This window comes from Drosophila gunungcola, unplaced genomic scaffold (genome assembly GCF_025200985.1).
Source record: "Drosophila gunungcola strain Sukarami unplaced genomic scaffold, Dgunungcola_SK_2 000053F, whole genome shotgun sequence".
Classification (NCBI taxonomy): Eukaryota; Metazoa; Arthropoda; class Insecta; order Diptera; family Drosophilidae; genus Drosophila; species Drosophila gunungcola.
In genome coordinates, this window is record NW_026453217.1 from 199,882 (window position 1) to 224,094 (window position 24,213).

General features: G+C 34.7%; 1 protein-coding gene across 10 annotated transcripts in view; it reads left to right on the top strand.

Annotated features, from left to right (window-relative positions):
- LOC128264036 (calcium/calmodulin-dependent protein kinase kinase 1) overlaps positions 1 to 24,213 on the top strand; it is a 97,108-nt gene that overhangs the window by 54,090 nt on the left and 18,805 nt on the right. For all 10 annotated transcript variants that reach the window (XM_052999325.1, XM_052999335.1, XM_052999326.1 and 7 more), the window contains one exon: positions 17,832 to 18,186. In XM_052999325.1, the coding sequence (XP_052855285.1) occupies positions 17,832 to 18,186 (355 nt within the window). The remainder of the gene's footprint in view (positions 1 to 17,831; positions 18,187 to 24,213) is intronic.

The window sequence follows — 24,213 nt, forward strand, 5'->3', positions numbered from 1 at the left end:
CTGCTGGTTGTACCCGACTAAGTTGACTTCATCTAAAGATGATAACCAGAGTGTAGTATTTGGAAACACTGCAATCATCATCTCGGATAGAGGGTCCCCATTTACTTCGCAGGAATTATTAAGCTATTGCGAAGAAGAAAACATTAAACCTATCAAGACGACCACAGGACTTCCACGCGTGAACAAGCAAGTCGAGAGATTCAACGCCACTATATTTGCAATCCTCCAAAGTTAAGTATCGACGACCCAACAAAGTGGTACAAGCACGTCGACAAAATGCAGCAGTTCTCTAGATCAATGACGGGCGAAATTTAAGAGTTAAAGCTTAAACTCAAATCTCAAAGGTACAAAATGAAAAAAAAAATCCTGTAACTTGCGTCGCAAGCAAGCAACAAGTACGATGTCGGTTACATTGTCGCTATTAAAAGGACTCAATTCGGCAGCGGCCTAAAGCTAAAACCAAAATTCTTGGGCCCGTATAAAATAGTCATATCCAAAAGCAATAACTCCTACGATGTACAGAAGATCGGCAATTTCGATGTTCCTATTAAATCTTCAACTTGTGCTGAGTATTTAAAGCGCTGGTCAATGCAATCGAGGTGAAAGCTTAGCAGGATGGCCGAATGTGGGGTGTGTCAGTTTTGAGGAGCGAGCATGACATACGTTTACTCTAGACAACAACCAATCGAGCTGAACGAGAAGAAGTTAAGACGGAAGACGAGATCAAGATCAATTGGAGCAAAGACAAAAGATTAGAAGAAGCTAAGACGAAAAACGAACGACGAGGGTGAGGATGAGAACAAAGCGAGGTGGCTTTCTGCAGACGACGATAAGCCAAGGAGTTGAGTTCGAGCCTTTGACAAGTGTGGCTCTAAGACATTTATAAAGAAGATGACAAGACGAGAAATCTATTTCAATCTGCTAAAGTGTATTCTTATATTTTACATTTAACCAAACATTCTTTAAATAATAAAACAAAATCAGTCTGCATTTTATTATTAAATCCTTTAACTACAATAGATGCGGGAGTTGAGCTTCGCTTCACAATAATGTTGCAAATGAGAAGTTAACATACTCTCAAATGCTTTATGTATTGCAGGCAATTTATAAATACCTATATAATTTTCAACATCTGACTTTCCTCCCTTTTTATGGTGTTGCATAATAAAATAATCTTTTCAGATAGGTGGAAAAACTGATGTTGAGGCTGACAGTTTAAGAATCAGTTTACAAATAGTGTAGGCATAAAACCAAAGCACGGAGCCAAGAAGCCCGCCCGGCACTGGAGAATAAGTTGGTGTTGTGGTCTCCAAATCCCTTAGAAGAGAACTTTCTAATATTACCGTGAAAAAAAAAATTTTGACCTGTTTAAATTGGAGGGCTAAATTAAATTTAGACAAGAATCCGCACTATAGGTAGTTTGGAAGTTATACAAAGTTATAAAATTGCTTTGGCTCATTTGAACATTAAAATCTGATCGAAAAATCAGATGGCTCGCCCATCCTTTTGTACTTTTTGTAAGAGTTTTTTTTTAGGTTTTTAAGTCTTTGAAGCTCTCGTGTAAGCCACGGAGGTCTGTTATGTCTTGGATGAAGACTGTCAGGAACGTATTCATTAAAAAACGTGTTTAAAACGCTGTAGAATAATTCAGTAACACTTTCCATAGCCATGAATTGTAGAAGTTGTATATGGAAATAATTACAGTAGTTTAAGTCACATTTACTAGCGTTTTAGTTTGAGAACCTAATTGGGAATTGCTGACAGGGCAGGACAGGGGATTGTCATTTCCATTGTGGGATGGTATCGGTCCTCTGGGAAATCTATCACTTTTCAACTAACTAAAAATCAAATTTTTAACGATTTTTATAAGTATTGTTTTTTCAAACCAATGTCGGAAATTATTTCCAATTTTTCAAAGGTTGTCTTCCTATAGCAGGTTTGTATAAGTTGGAACCAGCCGGATTGGACGACTATAGCTCCATAGGAACAATAACAAAATAAATGAAAAAATACAACTTTGCTGTTCATACCCTTGCAGAGGGTATTATAATCTCAGTCAGAAGTTTCCAACGCAGTGAAGGAGACATCTCCGACCCTATAAAGTATATATATTCTTGATCAGCATCACTAGGAGAGTCGATGTAGCCATGTCCGTCTGTCCGTCCGTTTCTACGCAAACTAGTATCTCAGTTTTTAAGCTATCTGCATGAAACTTTCCGAAAAGTTGTCTTTCTGTTGCAGGTAGTATATAAGTCGAAACGAGCCGGATCGGACGACTATAGCATATAGCTCCCATAGAAAAATATTTAAAAAAAAATTTAAATTTGCTGTTTTTTAATTTTTTTTTTAGTTCTTCGACATATAGTAATGGTTAAATATTTCAGAATTACGATTTTAATTTCATCAAAATCGGACGACTATATCATATAGCTCCCATAGGAAAAATCGGAAAAATTAATGAAGAAAAATTATAGCTTTGCTGTTTTTTTTTCTTTTGTTCTTCGAAATTTAGTAATGGTTAAATATTTCAGAATTACGGTTTAAGTTTCATCAAAATTGGACGACTATAACATAACCTTCCCGTGAGAACAATAAAAATGTTAAAAATATATATTTTTTTTAATTTTACTTTTCTGATTTGTAATTTTTTTTTTAGAAATTCTTTTTGACTAATTAATAATTTGACAGTTCAGAATTACGCTTTTAGTTTTATTAAAATCGGATAACGATATTATATAGCTGCCATAGAACTATGAAATAGTTGAGCTGCAAATCATCATAGCTTCAATGTTTTTAAACGTATACGCAAGTAAATCAAAATTTTAATGTTTTCAAGAATATTTAATTTTTGCAATAGCTGCAAGGGTATATTAATTTCGGCTTGCCGAAGTTTGCTTTCTTTCTTGTTGTTTTTTTTAGTTCTTTGAGATATATTAATGGTTTATTATTTCAGAAATACGGCTTTAATTTAATTTAAGTGGGCCGACTTTACCATATAGCTCTATGGGAGCAATCAACATATTAAAAAACAAAAGAGAATGGTGTAGTCGAATTTCTCGGCTTTTAGATACCCATTACTCAGCCAACAAACTTCAAACTAAGTATTCCTCCTACAAAATAATCAAAGTTTAGGTGGCGCAATCTTACGAACTGCATAAACAACACAAGAAGCTAAGTGTGTGCTGCACCCCCATCCCCCGCTTACAGTTCTTTCGTTTTATCTCTCTACTGCAGTATCAGGATATTCCTTTAATGCTACAAAATTTGAAAGCTATGCGTTGGATACTGCTAAGAAGTTGATTAAAATATATCCATGGCACTATCTTCCACCAACAGTGCATAAAATCCTAATTCATGGTGCGAAAGTAATCGATCACTTTAGAGCACAATCGCTGTCAATTGGAGAGCTCTCAGAAGAAGCTGCGGAGTGGAACAACAAAGAAATAAAGAAGTGCCGGCTGCAGCATACTCGGAAGATGTCTTGCATACTGACAAATACAGATTTAATTAATACACTTCTGTTGCGTTCAGATCCTTTTATAACAAGTCAAAGAAAACTACCAAAGAAAGAGAAATCAAGATTGTTTTTCTCTACATTTGATTTATTAGAAGATATTTGTTAAATTTTGTTTTTTTTGTTGTTTTTTGTACTGAAATTAAAATCTAAATGATTTTGTTTTTGTTTTTTATGATTTAAATACATTGAAAGAACTAGAGACCTCATTTGTTTATATTTTGAAAAGCTTGTGGAGAGGGGGAGAGGAGTTACTCTTTCACAAATTTATACTGAAGATAATTTAAATATACATATCTTAGATGCTAATAATGAAATTTTAGCACTGTAACTTCACTGGAAGTATCTTTGCGCACCATCGCCATATAAACCATACTAAGATGCTATGTGAGCTATAGGATAGAGTCTTCCGATTTAGCCAATTTTTTACTCTATATTCTCAATATTTTTTTAGATTTTTGAGGAAAATTTCATAACAATATCTCAACGGGAAATATTTATAGCCGCGGCTCCATACAAGCCCAACCAGTGTGTACTGCAGCGATTTCCGGCAATCAACGGCTGAACAGCGCCTCTGCCGTGCCAGAGGACATCAAAACTACATTACTTATAAAGTATTGGCTCTATTTTGAAACTTTGTCTACCGATAGATATGACCGAAACAAATAGTGGCACTATCGATGGTTTTCGATGGTTTATATAAATAATTGAATACCATCGGTGGGACCAACATTGCTCCCAAAACAAAAAACTTCAAATAAAAAAACGGCCAAACATTTTTGTGCCTTTTTTTATATAATAAAATGAAAAGTTACCTTATTATGTGCAAAACGTTTCGAAACATTCTATCTTTTCAGAAAAAAATTGTAAAGATTTTTTTCGGGGTTTACATTGGTAAGGCCCCCTTAAGCCCACATCGTCGTTCCGAAATTATCTATAATGCATTACTAAAGAGTCTTTCTGAGTCACAGGAGGTTGCTGGAACGCAAAGGTATGCCTTGGACAAAAAATGCATCGATAGTGAGGAAAATCGAATTTCTCGATGGTTTGAGACAATCGATACTATCGATGTTTTAATCGATTGTTTTCCAGCTATAACCAACGGTTTAACATGTTTCAGAGCGACGTGACATGCGTGTTAAGTTTTTTGCTATTTGTGGGCGTTAGAGTTGGCGTGACCGTTTTGAAAAAAAGTTGTGCTGCATAGGAAAAACTAGAATCTGCATGCCAAATCCCAAATCTTTAGCTTATGTAGTTTCCGAGATCTCGACGTTTATACAAACGGACAGACAGACCGACATGGCTAGATCGACTCGACTATTGATCCTGATCAAGAATACATACTTTATATGGTCCGAAACGGAGAACAATATTATATAGCTGCCTTAGGAACGATAGAACAATTGAGCTTAAAATTATCATAGCTCCAATTTTCTTAAACTTTATACGCTATAAATCAAAATTTAGCTGATTTAAAGAATATTTAATTTTTGCAATAGCTGCAAGGGTGTATTAGCTTCGGCTTGCCTAATTTAGCTTTCTTTCTTGTTTTTTTTGTTTCGTATTTGCATATACATCATTAAAAGTTGTTGAGTGTACAAGTAGAAAACCGCCGTTTTCCACTGGGTGGCGCCACCTTTAGAAATCGGTGAGGGAATTCCGATCAGAAGCATCACATGGCAAGCTTAGGTATCGGTCAACAACTCCACATCATCTCGCTCGTCTATTCTCATTGTCCATTTTTTGTTGGTGCGCGAAGATGTCGAAACTTGAACCGAATAAACGTTTTTCTGGAGATTTCGCTTTTCGCGTTTCATTCGAAAAAATCTGCTCCTGAAGCGCGTCGAATGATTGTAGCAACATATAGTGAGTCGTGTATCAGTGAAAGAACGTGCCGAGAATGGTTCGTAAAATTCAAAAATGGTGATTATGACGTGGAAGACAAGGATCGGCCGGGTCGCGTAAAAAAGTTTGAAGATGCAGCTTTGGAGAGTCTGTTGGATGAAGATTCTTGTCAACAAGAATCCATCACAGGAGCTCTCTATTTTGAATAATCAGTATGTAGCTATTTTTACGCAATAAAGCCTCAAACTATGAACAAAAAAACGGCAGTTTTCTACTTGTACACCTAATATAAAAATTATAATTTAAATTTAAGCTAAATAATATTTTTTACTTGTTATGTTAATTAATTTCGTTTCTTTTTACTAGATTTTTGTACTTTTTATTCTTTTGTATGAAATAAGATGCCAAAAACCCATCCAATGAAGTTCTTTGAAATGTAATAATTAACCTAATTATTGATGTGTTTTAATTATCCTAATGTGTTTTACTAATTTTATTAATTTTTTTAGCCAAAACACGGTCAAGATTGGGCAATAAAATGGAATCAAGCAAGAGTATGTAAATTAAGCAATAGTATTGTACTTAAATAAAAGGGCAGCTTTACATTTTGATCCCAGTTCAAACCACAACGGGAAAAGAAGAAATTTGTTTTTACCGACTCAATAAGATGTATGTGGACTTTATATAGGGTACTAGTTTCTACTTCCGAAAGATTCACTCGGATTCGATATTCCCAGACCTGTTCCAGTTTTCACTTCCGAAAGATTCACACGGACTCTAAATTCCCTCTGTTCATTCTCTGTAAACTTCAGTAAAAATCTCATGGAAACTTTCCGCCAAGCAATTGGCTGGCGTATTCAATTCCGCAAGGAAAGAAATTAATTGATTAAAAATACTTTGCGATAAGTTAAAGTGTAAATGATATTTTTTCCTTATTCTTAAATGTTTTAATAAAATTATTGCTTTACAAATTTGGTTTATAATAACATATTTGACCTATTACATATTATTTTGTGGTTGCGTCTCAGAATCGATTCGATTCTAGACTTCGGAATTTTGGCAAGGGTTGTCATGGTACGAAACAAGTAATTTCGTGAGACCTATTTTTAGCACGCTTTTTATACCCTTGCAGAGGGTATTATTATTTCAATCAGAAGTTTGCAACGCAGTGAAGGAGACATTTCCGACCCTATAAAGTATATATATTCTTGATCAGCATCACTAGGAGAGTCGATCTAGCCATGTCCGTCTGTCCGTCCGTTTCTACGCAAACTAGTCTCTCGGTTTTAAAGCTATCTGAATGAAACTTTCCCAAAAGTTGTCTTTCTATTGCAGGTAGTATATAAGTCGGAACGAGCCGGATCGGACGACTATAGCATATAGCTCCCATAGGAACAATCGGAAAAATAAATAAAAAAAATTATAACTTTGCTGATTTTTAATTTTTTTTAGTTCTTCGACTTATAGTAATGGTTAAATAATTAAGAATTACGTTTTAAATTTCATCAAAATCGGACGACTATATCATATAGCTCCCATAGGAACACTTGGAAAAAAAATACAAAAAAAAATATAACTTTGCTGTTTTTTATTTTTTTTTTTAGTTCTTCGACATATAGTAATGGTTAAATATTTTAGAATTATGTTTTAAATTTTATCAAAATCGGGCGACTATATCATATAGCTCCCATAGAAATAATAAAAAAATATAAAATAACTATCAAATAATTGAGCTTCAAATCAACATAGCTTCAATGTTTTTAAACATATACGCAAGTAAATCATAATTTTAATGTTTTCAAAAATATTTAATTCTTGCAATAGCTGCAAGGGTATATGAACTTTGTCTTGCCGAAGTTTGCTTACTTTCTTGTTTTTGTTCGTTCAAATAATAGTAGCTGTCTAATAAGACAGTGGCTGAAATGTTTATGCCTAAGATTTGACGAGCAAGCAGAAATATGTTAGCGTTCGGATAAAATTTAAGGGAACAGCTAAGTTATTTTTGGAGTCCACCTCTGTTTCAGATTATGATAACTCAACTGCTGTACTTTTAGAGGAATTTGACAAGACGCTGACCAGCGCTGAGATACACAAGCAGCTAAGATATCGTAAGAATAATCAGAAAGAAAATGTTTACGAGAACGTATAACAGCTCTTGGAATAATTGAAGAAGAGTTGGTGATGCGTTATATAGGCAACAGATTAAAGCCACGTGTTAATCTTAAATATCCTGACTTTAAAAAAGCAGGAACTTTATGAAAGCGATCCGATTACCTGAGCATATGAGAGCCCAATGCAAGGAGGAAACGAAATGTTTTAAGTGCAATGGCTGTGGATATACGTCTCGAAGAATCCCAAAAGCTTTCAACGTAAAAAATTAACAAAAATCAACTTTAACAATTTTCAAAAATTTGAAAAAAAAAATTAAACAATTTATTATTTTATTTAACACAAAAAAAATTATTCCAAATTCTAAAACAAGTCCTTTTTTTTAAATATACAAAAAAGAATGTTTTTGAATAACTTTTGACCGGAGCAAGCAATATATTCATTTAGCGATACCTTTCGATTGGTGTATTACTAGTGTATTACTCACGATCGAACCATCAGATCAGATTTTTAATTCTGCGGCTATATAATAGTAGTCTCCTATACACAAGCTCTTGATGCGCAACGTCACTACATGTACTGTCGTCCATAGTGATTCTTACATAGCACACTGGGCCAGCAGGCCAAAAAAGATAATCTGGTATATTTTAGCTTCCTAGCTGTACAGGAAAAGAAATGTCAGATTTTGGCGAAACAATTAGGGTTCTGGCCAAGCATAGTAAAACAAAGAATTTAAGCAGAAGGCCATTGTTGCTATTCTTAGCACAAACCAAAAATGACCCGGACTTTGTAATTGTCGGTAATTGCTTTATAATAATAATAATAATAATAATAATAATAATAATAATAATAATAATAATAATAATAATAATAATAATAATAATAATAATAATAATAATAATAATAATAATAATAATAATAATAATAATAATAATAATAATAATAATAATAATAATAACAAAAAAAAATAATAATAATAACTTATTTGCAATATGTTGACTTAGGTTTTCCTATAAAAAATGTTTTAATAATTTTTTTTTATTGCGAATAAAATATATTCCATAATTTTCTTGCAATAATAACACTGTTTTTACAGCTTTAAATATATATTTTTTCCTTCCCATCAACACTTATATAAAGTCTATTTTTTAGTTAAAAAATCGAGATTTTGAACATATTTGATCAATGCGACTTTTAAGTCACCTAGACGATACCCTTAAAAACAATTTATCAGATCCACTTCAAGTTGCTCATAATTCTAACTCAAAGAATTTTACTTTATTCTCACTGAACATATTTTCTCACTGACTATATTTTCGATGTGCTATAACCAACCCATCGAATGTATTTGCGTTCAAAATTTCTAAGGAAAGCACATTTTTTGGCTTTATAGGATAGAAACGAAACGGATTTATTAATTTGGATTAAGAAAGAAAGCAAACTTTGACAAGCCGAAGTTTATAGACCCTTGCAGCTATTGCAAAAATTAAACACAGCAATGAAAACCAATATAACTATTTCGATTACGGTTTCGGTATTGGTACAAATATTTTCTTATTTTCCTTTCCATTAATATGAATCTATGTGAATCACTAAACCGTATTTCAACAGAGTTCCATCCACCTTCCACCATCCGTTGAAGGGATGGTCCATAAGGTTTCTGCGGTGCAACCCTCTTTCCACGCAGTCCGTCCCTGAAAAACAGTTGGGATTTTTGAAAAAAGTGAAGTTAAAGTTAGAGTGTGCCTTGAAGGTTAGATAACAATATAGTTTTGAATTGTGTTTCATTTTTAATGTTTTAAAATTGTTTGAAAGATCATTCCAGTAGCGAACAGTTTGGATAAAGAAGTGTTTCTCTGCCGATCCTAAATGTAGTCGTTCGCATATAATATTATTTGTTCTAGCGGATGCTGACATCTGCAAGAAGTGACAACTGTGGCTCCTTCCTGGATATTAGTTTGTGTAAAAATAAGAGAGTTCTTAGCTTAATCCACGACTCAAAGCATAGCTCGAAAATCTTTGGGGAGTAAGCTGTAAAATGCTCTGTGCGATCTAGGTCAAAAATACATCGTGCTATTGAGTTAAACGCAACTTTCAGCTTGCGCATAATTGCTGCGTCAGAGAAGGCAAAAATTTCAGGGCCGTAAAATAGAGTCGGTAATACACAGGTTTTGGCTACTAACATTCTGATATTCTGTGGAACAAGATTCTGGGTTAATGACAGCTGCCTGAGTATAGCATAAGTTAAGTTGCCTTAGTAATTTAATCATCCCATGTCAACGTCGAATTAAATTCTATGTCGAGACTTGTGGTCCTTTCAATATACTTAGTAGCTATATTGTTATCATTGACTATAGGGAGCAAACGTGTTTTTATCTTTTGTAAATAAATAGGCATTTTGTTTTACTAGGATTTTAGTGCAGCCCGTTCGCCTCCGCCCACTTACTTATTTTTTGGATTGTATAGTTGCTAACTCTAATATATTCATTAATTTGGCCTAAGGGACGACTTACATAAAGGTGTACATCACAGTTAGGAAAAAAATAGGAAGATCATTTACGTATAACGGAAAAAGTAATGGGCCTAATACTGACCCTTGTGGGACCCCCTGAGCGAGGGGCAAGAGATCAGGTTTCCGATTCCCCTAAACAACTGCCTGCAGTCTGTTTGTAAGACAAGTTTGGAGAAGCTTTATTGCACATGGAGAAAAATTATAAAGCGTTCACAGTTTGGTACAAAGAATCACATGGTTAATAGAGTCAAAAGCTTTGCTAAAGTCAAGAAGGGTTATTAGTGTCACTTTACTTTCATGAATCTGTTGGCGTATATCTTCAGAAATCTTCATGGTGGCAGAAGTACAGCTTTTACTCTTTTCGAATTCAGATTGCTTGTTGCTGAGGATAAAGAAGTTGTTTGTTGCAAACTTCAAATGACTTGGACAGAAATGGATGGATAGAGATGGATCGAAAACAATTTTTAGTCTTAGGAATCGGGAGTATCTTTGCCATTTTTCACGCTTCCGGAAACAGAGATGTGGTTAAAGATGTGGGAGATGTGGTGAATTAACTTTGGTATCAATATTTTTATGTTGTCCTGACTTTCTGCATTGGATTTTACACTTAGTAAACATTCTATAACATCACTTGGACGGATATACATAAAGCTAAAAACATTATCACAGATGGTTGTCGAGTTCAGGTACATATTTTGGGGCGGACTATAAGAATTAACTCGAGCAAACTTTTTATTGAGAGCATCCACATCTAGGTCTGACTTAGCAGCCTGAATTTGTTTGCCCCTTCCCATACTTCTTAGCTCCTTCCAAACCAAACCAGACATATGTGCCTTTCCAAATTTTTTATTATAAAACCTACGTTTGGAGACTGCTATCTTTCTCGTGACGTCAATTTGTTTAAAAATATTGTACAAATCTTCAGTTCGCGCTTATAGGCTGCGTCCAGCAATCGAATTAGTGCCTTTATTTCTGAGGCTGGTGTTTTTAAAATTTAAGTTCAAACTGGGACACATTTCTAGCAGATGTCAAGTTCATTTTCAGCAGATGTCAAGTTGTAATTAAGGGCCCAGTCATAATTGACAAATTCAGCCTGAAAGTTGTTATAATTAATTGACTCATAGTCCCTAAAGCTAATTACAGATGGGGGCTGCTTGTTTGGAAAAAGCAGGAACACATAGTTGGTCATATAAAAGGACTTTCGACAAATCACAAACAAAGAATATATATATCAAGGAGCTAAAAGTATTTGTAAAATAAGTAGGTGCGTGAATGTTGACCAATTTCGGTCATATTGAATTGAAATCATTGTGAACAAAATCTTCAATTCAGATGTTGCTGTTGAGATCTCCTGTTATAATGACATTTTGTTACCCAACGGTTTTTTCTTCAAGCGTTCTCATAAATTTTCCGAGTTGGGTTAGGCGATGGGGTCTGTATATGCAGCAGATGAGAGCTTTATTTTTAAATTTTCGATCACTAATCTCAATGAAAGCAGATTCAACGGTACTTTCCAAACCAATCAAGGCTTGGATACATTTAAAAGCAAATTTCTTACTGACATACATAGATGACTACGCCACCGGCATGGCCCACCCGATCAGCCCTAAACGACACGTACCCATCACACACAAACGGGACATCACTAGTCCCATTGACAAACCAAGTTTCTGACACACAAATTACATGAACATGAGATCCCACAAACAACTCTCTAAACTCATAAATGTTTCTTACCAAAGGGCGTTTATGTGGACAATTAAGAAAATTTTTCGTTTACTTTGAATATTAAAGAGACTGCTCGCCATATTATTATTTGAAACGATCCGCATTAGAATAGGCATTTATTAATATTGGAAACACACACAAATGGTCGTTATAGGCACACTGTAATTCTAAAAAAAATAGTAAACTTACTAAACTTGATTTACTCTTAAGAGAAATTAGTCGCGAAAATTATTATTATTCCCATTATCTAGAGCGGAGGGAGAGGCAGAAACAGAAAGAAAGAGGAACCCAGCAGCGTTGACAGAGCGAGAGAGGGATTCAACAGCAGTGATATCGATATATGTAGATCACGTCATCTCTCCCTGTGCATTTCACGTGCACAATCCCAAATCGTGTAAATACCGCAGAGCTTTTTAAGGCGCATAGCTTCTTTCAAGATAAAGAAATTATTTTTCGTGAGTTCTTCATTAACATAGAGCACAGCCGGTGAATGCTAAGTTTTTGGTTGTTTGCTCGCCGGTATGCACCCTTGTCGTCTCCAGCCTTACGGAACGCCACGCAAATGTACCGCGCACGCATGGCTTTCCGCACGCTGTGCCTGTAGTTTCCCTTCGACAGTCCCTACTTTGGCTTTCAGGCTCCTCCACATCCCGCTCCAGTTTGTCCAGGCGCTCAGCCGTATTGACCTCTAGTTGCTGGACTCGCTTTCCAAGACCGCGTCGAATTTCTGGTCAATTTCGCTGGGTAACGCTTTCAGTAACCTTTTTTCAGCCTCTCGCGAAGTGGTGTTGATGAGCTCAGTCAGCTCAGCGAAGCGAACGTTGATAGGCGCTGATAATCGTGCGTCTATTTGCTCTTTCAGTTGCGGGGATAGAGCTTCTGAAGTGCGACCAGTTTTCCCGAATCTCAATTCCAGGGACAAGTCAGTTCTTTATCAGTGTCTGTGTGTCTGTGATAGTTTTTTTGTTCAGTGAAAAACGTTTGAATTTTCGGAGCTCAAATAAACAAGACTGCTTGCCAAAGGAACTGACCAAGCCAAGTAATAGTGTCTAGTGACAAGTAAAAGAAAGATTCCTCTTGATGATCTCCAGCCTCTTTTCATTAATGACAGCAGTAAATTTTGGCTCCATATTTAACAAAACCTGGCTGATCAAATCTCAAAGACAGTTGGAAAAACATATGACATTTTTAACATGCCCCGTATGGCAGACTAAATAAATGGATAAGTATGCGAGTATTGTTTTATCTTAAAACGTAATTCTGAAATATTTAACCATTACTATATCTCGAAGTACTAAAAAAAAATTAAAAAACACCAAAGTTATAATTTTTTTTTATTTATTTTTATGATTGTTCCTATGGGAGCTGTATGCTTTAGTCGTCCGACTTTGATGAAATTTAAATCGTAATTCTGAAATAATTAACCTTACTATGTGTCGAAGAACTAAAAAAAAATTAAAAAATAGAAAAGTTATAATTTTTTAAATTTATTTTTCCTATTGTTCCTATGGGAGCTATATGCTATAGTCGTCCGATCCGGCTCGTTCCGACTTAAATACTACCTGCAATAGAAAGACAACTTTTGGGAAAGTTTCATTCAGATAGCTTTAAAACCGAGAGACTAGTTTGCGTAGAAACGGACGGACAGACGGACATGGCTAGATCGACTCTCCTAGTGATGCTGATCAGGAATATATATACTTTATAGGGTCACTGCGTTGCAAACTTCTGACTGAAATTATAATACCCTCTGCAAGGGTATAAAAACTAACATATTCCGCCTCTAGACGAGTTAACAACTTAATTGCCTTAAGATCTAGATCACTGACTTTTGAAAGACAATTTTTTATTAACGCTATTAGATCGTGGAACCAGCTTCCCGATTACCTCAAAAATATTAGCAAAGCCACGCTAACTAATTCACAAAGTTAGTATTTAATTAAAAAGCGACTTAGGATTAAGAAATAAAATGTTTGGGCTTAAGTCACAAATGAAAAATAATATAAATTTCTTAGGCTTAGGTCAATAAGAGGAAAATTATACTCCCCAATGAAAAAAGCTATAAGATTCAAATTGTAGGGGTAAAATACCATTTTTATAATAAATACAAATAAAAACGAATTTATGAAACAGAGATCAACCACCTAGCCTTTTGGAGTTCACTTCATTTGTGATAAAGGTCTTCAAATGTTATCTTCAAACATACGTCATTTACACCGACTTTAGTAAATCATTCGACTCTGTAAATCAGTTTGTTTTTGTTCGGAAACTAGGTCTGTTAGGGTTTCCAGTTGATCTGCTTTGATGGATCTTAATTTATCTGAGTGGCAAAGAGTCCTCTTTAAAAATTCGACTTCTAAACTTCTCCGAGCTACCTCCGGTCTCCCACAAGGGAGACATCTCGGTCCGATACTTCTTTCTTTATTTATAAGCCATTCTCGCGAACTTATGTACGCAGATAATGTTAATTTAGGTATGTCTGCAGAGTAAGGATATTTTCTGCCACAAGGACTTAAAATCCGATCTAATTTTTTTCCAAAACTGCTGCCGGGTAATTTTTATCGTGTTAACCCAAAAACCGTGAATCATACCCTAGTTGACTGCTCTTTGGGTAGAATTGCTCTTTTAAACAATCTTGGCGTCCATCTAAAACCAAAACTTAAGATTGATGGTCAATGAAGCTGGGGGTGTGCCTTGTTTGATTAAATAGTGGTTAAAGTAATTTTAGGATTCCTTTGTCACCAAGACTTTATATATTTCGGTAATTCATCCGATTCTGGAGTACTGTCCTGATTAACTAGAAATTATATTCCCTTAATATTAAATCATTGTAGATCTAATTATGACTTGCATGAGACTTTCAGATTATTATGCCGCTCTTTAATTCTTACGTTAGTAACGTATATTTAGATCCTACTTTTTCCCCGGAATTTTATCCCAATTTTCATATCTCGCGTCTATCCTCTCGATCGTTTGGTACTAAAACAATCCGTCACCAGAATGTCAGGCAGCAGATGAAACTCCATCACTATAAAACGATAGTAACATGGGCCTGAATTAACTCTAAAAGAACTAGGGCACGCATAAAATTTATCAGAAAGAATATTGCTACCCTAATTGGAGTATTCATGGGACATTGTCTCCTAGGCATAGAGTAAGAACTATATAGAGGCACCATTTGCTCTGCCCGGACTTCTGCCCAAGCTCTGCTGAGAGCCATGTTCGAAGCTAACCTTGATTTCCCACCCCACTTTTCAGTTTTTGGTTTGAACTTGCAATTCGGTCCTGCAGTGAACTTGCATGTATGTAAATGTTGAAAAATAACAGAAATAATGTATGCCAACGAAGTTGTGGAGAAATTAAAAATATGTATATGGCAGGGCGTTTGTTTTAAAGAAACACTGTATAGGAATATGTATAAAATAAAAACGAACGCAGCGGGAACACAGTGAAAAAAAATTTTTTGAGGGAAAATTGAGTTCCGAAAATTTTACTGTGGCTGGATTAAAGTTTTTTTACACACACTTGGTATATGTCTTAAATGAAATGGATGTGGAATTAGGGTAGAGACTGCGGATAGAGACCTGTAGCTCTAAACCGGCAGAAAATACAAACGCCTTCTAGGCGTCAACAAAATGAGTTAAACAATCTCTTAACTTATCAATTTTTTTTTCCTGGATATTGTAATAGTTGTTAATAATATAGAAACGATATAATATATCTGCCATAGGAAGGCTGTATTAATTCATCATAGCTTCAATGTTTTTAAAATATACGCGTATAATTCGAAATTTAGATGTTTTAAAGAATATTTAATTTTTGCAGCAGCTGCAAGTGTATATAAACTTCGGCTTGCAAAAGTATTAAACACTTCTTGTTTTTTTTTAATTTAAATTTTTTTTTATAAATATATATTTTTTATATATCTGATCGCTTTTTACATTGGGAAGGTTTGGTGCTTATTGCTGTTAACTCCAGTCTTACATCGGAGATATTTCAGACTGATTAGAATTTCTTAGTGTAGAAGTTTCCTTACATGCCTTAACTATTTTTGTAACCTTTTCTATGTCCCCCCTGGGTCTGACATTTAAATTTATGAACATCATTTGTGTGCTACTAAATGTTCTATCTCTACTTTCTGACAGGGATCATTTGATTGTTTTTGGGAGATTTTAATCTCCCAGATATATCTTGGTCATCTCCTACTGACACACTTTGCCGGATCATGACTTTGTTTATGGACTTCTAGACCTACCATTACAACAGCTTTATCCATAACTCTATAAGTAGGCAATTTAAGGCGAGGAACCAGGCTTTTGTTTTGGATCCGTCCGAAGTCGTTGCATCTAGAATCGACCCTCTATCCCACAATAGAATTCACATGTTCCCGGCCGTGCCATGATACCTATTCTTATTTAGTTTAAAAAACTAAAACGATATGCTTCCGTAAATGTGACTTTAATAAGCTAAACTACTTGATTTCCGAAACCAACTTGACAAAGTTAAACTGAATTATTCTATAGAGTTTTTAACACGTTATTTATTGAATACGTTTCTGACAGTCTTCCTCCAAGACATAACAGACCTTCGTACTTTACACAAGAGCTTCAAAGACCTAAAAACCTAAAAACAAACATTTACAAAAAGTACAAAAGGACGGGCAAGCCATCTGATTTTTTGAAATATGTGGTTGCTCTACTAAAATTCTTAACAGTCAATGCTATTATATGTATTTTGTGTAAAACCGAATTTTTTAAATTATCCGAAGCAACTTTATAACTTTGTAACTGTTTGTAAACTTTGTAAATGTCAAGTCAAAAGACTTCGCCTTGTCTTCAATAGTACAATTAAACTGGGTGCGTGCTTAGGTTTTATGCCTCAACAATTTGTAAACCGATTCTTAAACTGTTTCAATTGTCTACCTCAAAATCAGTTCTTTTTAACTATCTTGAACGATTTTTTTTTACCACTCCATAAAAAAGAGGAAAGTCGGATGTTTTTTAAATTATAGAGGTAATTCTAAATTGTCTGCAAAGCAGAACGATTTATTACTTTACCTTTTCTTGTAAATCGTAGAAGGCTTGGAACTATTTTTATGCACAACTTGTAAGAGGTGATATTGAGTCCATAGAATTGGTAAGCCGCTCAACGTTTAATGTGCCTTTCAAACCAATCCGCAACTGCCATCCTCTGAACTTTGGCCTGCATGAACCCTTTCGTGTTCTTTGTAATAATTATAATAATCTATATAATCAAATTTTCATTTCAACATTTATCCTTGTCTTAAAAACGCTCGTGCTTGGTTTCGTTGAGCCACATGTTTGTACTCCTTGCACCAAAGTCCATTTTGTTATTTTAAATTTTTTTGAAAAAAGTCAACTCGATAGTAACATCTTAATCAATGAAGAATTTATTTGATTTTTTTTCCGTTCTCTAAAAGGTTTTTAATCATGTCAACCAGGATTTTTTTGAAGACACACTCTCGGCGAATTTTGTTTCTTATTTTTTGTTGGTTTTTTTTGTATTCTTTAAATGCCAATAAAAAAACATATACAAAAATGTTTAGTTAAAATATTTTTCGTTTTTTTTTTATCTGACTTGAAAAAAATGAACAAAATTCTCCTTAAAACAGTTAAGATGGGTCTTTTGTGGGACGCTAGAAATAACATCAAGAAGGTTAGAAATATAAATTTTAATTAGGACTTTTTGTGTCATGCCCCTTAAATAGCCTAAAACTCATCTTAGGAGCCAAACCTTATTTTAAAGGATTACCTTTTGCTTTATGTATATAAAATGTGTAATAAATTTCAAAATTGTTTTGATACCTTTGCGCAAGAATGTTCACCGTTTCCACAAATGGCATTTGGACTTTAAGTTTTTACTACTCGAAAGCCAAAAAAACGCTGCTCGAATTGCTTCAACCAAAGAAACTTCTTCAGTTTAACTCCAACTAACTTGATATTTGTAGACTAAAAAAAAAATAAAACACAAAATAACAAAATTTTAAATCAGATGGACCTTTAATGCCATTGTCAGGACTTTCTTACAATATTTCTTGGCCTTAATTTATATTTAAGAACAACACTTCTCAAGATAAATACATTTTTATTTATGTCATTATAGGGTTCTTACGGTCTCGTAAAGTTGGCTTATTCCGAAGAAGACTCAACACATTACGCTATGAAAATTCTTTCGAAAAAGCGCCTCTTACGGCAAGCTGGACTTATGCGCCGGGGACCCAGGAAAGCAACATCACCGTTAGATCGGGTTTACAGAGAAATAGCAGTTTTAAAAAAACTTGACCATCCCCACGTTGTAAAGCTGGTTGAAGTGTTGGATGACCCACTTGAGGATTCACTATATATGGTTTTTGAATTGGTAAAGCAAGGTGAAGTTCTAAGAATTCCAACAGATAAGCCGTTATCTGAAAAAAGAGCTTGGTGTATATTTCGGGAATCTTTACTTGGATTGGAATATTGTAAGTAAAAGTTTTATATTAATATTTTTCCTTACTCTGGCAAAGCGCATTTTTTTATAAAATGATTTTCTATTCAAAAGCCTAGTACTTAAGTCGAAAAATACTTTCGCCAGCGGGAGAATTAAAATCTTTCTAGAGTTTTGAGATTTCATCCTAACCTGTGTATTATTATCAGTCAGCTGGGCTTATTGTCAACAGAAAACAAATTAATTTTATCCCCATTTTCAAACCAGATTGTTATACCCCTGCAGAGGGTATTATAATTTCCGTCTCTCCGACCCTATAAAATAAATATATACTTGATCAGCATCTCTAGGAAAGTCGATCTAGCCATGTCCGTCTGTCCGTCCGTCCGTCCGCCCGTCCGTCTGTCCGTCCGTCCGTCTGTCTGTCCGTCCGTCCGTCCGTCCGTCCATCCGATTCTACGCAAAAAAGTCTATCAGTTTTAAAGCTATCTGCATGAATCTTTCCCAAAAGTTGTCTTCCGGTTGCTCGTTTTCATGTGTTTGACCAATATGCTAGTCATTTTTTTATAAGCACGAGATGACTTGTTGAGTTTTGCGTTGCGTCATCAACAAATGATGATGTTGTAAGTATTAGTGTCGGTAGATCTGCTGTGTAAATGTTATGCAGCTACTACCTTGGGGTACGCCAGCTTCAACTGGATGAGATTCAGAAATAAAATCCTTGTATCGTACTGCGGAACTGCTTTTCCGTAGATATTTTTTTGGTGTTCTGTGGAAGTTTTTTTTTTTAATTTTATGAATAAAGCCGTGCAACCTAACGCATTCAAAAGCTTGGGAGACATCCAAAATAAACAGCGGAGCAATACTCTCGACGTTCAAATGCATTTCGTATCTCCGAGGTTCAATGGTTCCGTGTTTTTCGAAAAAACCAAATTGGTGCATTATGATGGCAATATAGGTCTCTAGGTATTGCCTGATACGATTTAGGAGCAGCTTCTCAAATATCTTTGATAGCCGAATCTCCTGTCAGGTTATATATGGGTCACTTTCGTCAAAGCCTTCTCTTATTGCGTAGCAGTTATTTAACATGCCTAGAAGCACAACTGCGGTTGGAAGGTTTATAAGCAGTTATAACTGGAGTTTAGTGTTGGACAGCCAGTGACATAAAAGACACAAACGCTTATTCTGAGCAATGACTCCTTTACAGGAACTGTTCAGACAGCCTTTAAGCGTTTTGCATTATAGCTGCTACAAAGCGGTCACCTAACAGGTAAATTTTACAAATTCTGCTTCGGAAATGGAGAAACGCGGTCAATAGCGTCAAGGTATTGATGTGTATATAGGCTATAGCCAACAATGGCAATTGATAATGCCTGATGCACACAATAATTTTTTTTTAATTTTAATTAATTAATTTTTGAATCTTGATAAAATGTCAGTTTCTGCATTATTTCTGCAGTAGTTTGGTGAAGTGTAGGATTAGAGGCTGAGTTGCTTTGATGCTGGCTGTAACGCCTGAGCAAAAGAAACTCCCGGGGCTGATGGTATATTCGGAAAGTTTTGTCGTGGGACTGGTTTTTGAGATGCAATTATTTGTTGGCTTGGGCGAGTTTTTAGCTCTCTATCGACAGTGCAGCCTTTATAGTGGCAGTGGGGTTTCGCTATCAGCTGTCAAATCGTTTATTTATCCTCAAAGTCTAAGCTTCAAAAAGTGTCAAATATTGATATTCTAGTGAAGCTAATAGGATATTCGGCTAGAACAATAAATATGCAACATAAAAATATTCTTAAAAAAGAAGTTCTTACCGATTTTTTTACTCATTTTTTAACACTATTTCTGCATTGGTTTTAAATAAAACTTGGGAAAAAAAAAACAAACTGCGATTTCATGGAAAAAAAAGGGAGGCCCACGACCATTTTTTTTTTCAAAAGTGTAATATATTACCAATGTCTTTACCAATGCAGACGTGTAAATAATTTGCCACGAAGACTGTTGCCGAAGTGCCACCGAAATATATCGGAAACAATAAAAAACTTTTATTTTTTTCATTTTTTTTCAAACTATAAAAAATTTTAATATTAACCAAAAATTAACCATTTTACTCAAAATATCTTCCTTCCTGCATTAAGTTAAAAAATATAGCCCGAAAATGTTGCTTCGTTCTAAATTTATCAATTAATGCCACAAAAAATGATCGTTGGCGCCATAGTGCATTTGGTTGGGCCATTTTATTTGTATATGTTATGTTCTTAGCTATTTGAACATCAAAGCCCTTTTCATTAAGTCCAGCTATTATCTCGTCGATAGCCACTGTTGATTCGATTCCTTTGATAACTACTTGTAGTCCTTTGCTACTTTTAAGTTGTTAGGTGTAGTAATTTATTTTTCCGGTGTCGAGGTACTTGGTCAGTGATCGATGATCTTGTTCGTCATTTACTTGCATTTTTGTCCCACTTATGTTACCCCTTATTATACCTATGCAGAGCGTATTTTTATTTTAGTCAGAAGTTTGCAACTCAGTGAAGAAGGCATTTCCGACCTTTTATAGAAAACATATTCTTGATCAGCATCTCTAAGAGAGTCGATCTAGCCAAGTCCGTCTGTCCGACCGTCCGTCTGTCCGACCGTCCGTCAGTCTGTGCGTCCATTTCTGCGTCCGTTTCTACGCAAACTAGTGTCTTACACTCTGATTCCATTGGCACTTTATAACGCATTTAGCCTAATGCGCATTTATTTACACAGGGAATCCCATAAGGATAAATGCCTCATTTAAAATAAATGCGATTTTTACATGCGATTTTTAAATGCGATTAAAAACCATTCGCCTCAAACATTTTCAGAAAATACCGGTTAATACCGATGTTGAACGACATTTTGTTCGTGCCACCACTACAACAGCTGTTTTCTATATGCAAGGTTGGTTGATGTCTTTTGAATATAAAATCAATTTTGTATAAAAATTACTGAAACCTAGAGCGCACGCTGCAAATTCTGCTCGCAGTTCCACAATGCATTACTGCTGGTTCTCTGGCATAAAATAGCTCCCACATATACGGGGACCCTAGCTTTTTTTGGAAACTGTGGTGGTCTCCATTGCAAACCCGTCATAACAACGCAATCAGCTTCTCTTCCTTGTCAGGCACATTTAAAAAGTCCACTAATGCGGCAATGGACTCATGCTATTAGATTTAAAACTATCTGCATAAAATTTTCCCAAAAGTTATCCTTCAGTTGCTGGACGGAATGCGCCGTTTCGGACGTCTATATCGTATTGCTCCCATAAAAACAATTAGAAAAATTAATGCAAAAAAATTATAACTTTTCTGTTTTTTAATTTTTTTTTATTTCTTCGAGAAATAGTAATGGTTTAATATTTCAGAGCTACGGTTTTAATTCTATTAAAATCGACCGACTTCAACATATAGCTGCCATGAAAACAAACAAAATATTAATAAAAAAACAAGGAAGCAAGTAAACTTCGGCAAGCCGAAGTTCATATACCCTTGCAGCTATTTCAAAAACTAAATACTCTTGAAAACGTTAATATTATGATTTACTTGCGTGTATGTTTAAAAACATTGAAGCTATGATGATTTTCAGCTTAATTATTCGATAGTTCCTATGCCAGCCAGATTGTTCCTATGGGAGCTAAATGCTATAGTCGTCCGATTTTGATGAAATTTAAACCGTAATTCTGAAATATTTAACCAATACTATATCTCAAAGCACTAAAAAAAAAAAAATTAAAAAACACCAAAGTTATAATTTTTTTTTATTTATTTTTATGATTGTTCCTATGGGAGCTATATGTTATAGTCGTCTGATTTTGATGAAATTTAAATCGTAATTCTGAAATATTAAACCATTACTATGTATTGAAGAACTAAAAAAAAAAATTAAAAAATAGAAAAGTTATAATTTTTTTAAATTTATTTTTCCGATTGTTCCTATGGGAGCTATATGCTATAGTCGTCCGATCCGGCTCGTTCCGACTTATATACTACCTGCAATAGAAAGACAACTTTTGGGAAAGTTTCATGCAGATAGCTTTAAATCTGAGAGACTAGTTTGCGTAGAAACGGACGGACAGACGGACGGACAGACGGACATGGCTAGATCGACTCTCCTAGTGATGCTGATCAAGAATATATATACTTTATAGGGTCGAAGATGTCTCCTTCACTGCGTTGCAAACTTCTCACTGAAATTATAATACCCTCTGCAAGGGTATAACAAATGCAAATTTAACTTTTTTGTTTCTTAATTTTATTAAAAAATTGTTTTGGTAATATTAATTTAATTGCGCTTTTAATTTTATCAAAATAAGAAAACAATAAAAATAATAATTGAGCTGAAAATCATCATAGCTTCAATGTTTTTAAACATACACGCGAATAAATCAAAATTTAGATGTTTTAAAGAATATTGATTTTGTGTAATAGCTGCAAGGGTATATAAACTTCGGCGTGCCGAAGTTTGCTTCCTTTCTTGTTATAGACGTGACATTTATTTACGCAAATTTGGTCTGTTATTTTTTGACCACTTCAGCACAATTTGCCTGACGAACATAAATAGACTTAAGTGGACTTAGGTGTTTGAGTGGAATCATTTTTTTTGTTTGTGTCAATAAGAATCGAATCTATGTCTGAGCATTATTTGACACAGTGATATTTTGTAAATATTTTTTTGCTTTGAATAATCGGGTTGATATTTTTAAACTATGTTTTTTTTATTAACCAGAAAGACTTTCTCTTCCTAGAATTGAAGTTAAAGAAATCGATAACATATGGTTGCAGCAGGTCGGAACTTCGTGCTACACAGCCAACGTTGCCACGGTACCTTTCTAAATCGAAAAAATGGCCGAAAAATCGGGTCGGTTAATTGGCCTTCTGCAAGCGCTCCCCGGGCAGCCATATAATTGAACACACAAATAAACCGCAATGTTGGGACTATTCAATAAAAAAAATATATGATAATATCAACTCTTTTTATTCAAAGGGAATTTTAGATGGTTGGCAACGCTATGCAAATCGTAAGAAAAGATCCCTGACTCTGACTCTCTCATAGCTAATAAACGGACTTTGTTAATCCGAGTACTTGGCTTAAAAATGTAACGCCGCAAAATTATAGCTAAACTATACATTTCGGCTCCTAAAAATTATGCATTTAACCATATTCAACTTTGAAGACGAAATTGTGTACCATACATTTCATTCTTATATTAAACTATTTTGTATTCGCTCAAAAGTATGTATCAGGTTTTGACTGAGTTTTTCGGGGAAAAAGCTGAACAAAATTTTGAACAATATATTTACTATTAGTACATACATTTATTGCATAAAATTGTTTACTGGGGGCTTATTTGTTATTATTATAGTTTGAAATGCAGTGAAGAAGACATCTCCGACCCTATAAATGATATATAATTTTGATCAGCATCACTATAAGAGTCGATCTAGCCATGTCCGTCTCTCCGTCTGTCTGTCCGTCCGTTTCTACGCAAACTAACCTCTCAGTTTTAAAGCTATCTGCATGAATCTTTCCCAAAAGTTGTATTCCTGTTGCAGGTAGTATATATATAGCTATAGCATATAGCTCCCATATAGCTTTTGAATTGATAAGCTGAGTCAATCTTGAAGTTTATCAACAGATTTGTATAATAAAAACCTATCTTTGGAATAAGAATGTTGGAATCTGTTGAATGAGACTAGAAGAGGTTAGGTAAGTAAAAATCACCAACGGATATTAGGGGATTTTTTTCACCAACTACAGTGATTATTCAATGTATATATGCCTTGAATTTTTTTTTTTTTTTTTTTTTTTTTAACGCAAAGTCAATCCTTGCGATTACGGAGTCTAAAATATGAACTTAAAATCTATAAATATACCAATTAATCTTAAAATTAAATTTAGATACAGGAGATATGGTTTTACGATGCCACATCGTTCATTTTTTGACTAATTTTGTATGTGACACCAAGGTCCAGGGTGGCACCGGCTATGCGTAGGTCCAAGACACGATGTGTACTGATTGACCTGTATGCCTTTGACTCCTCCAGC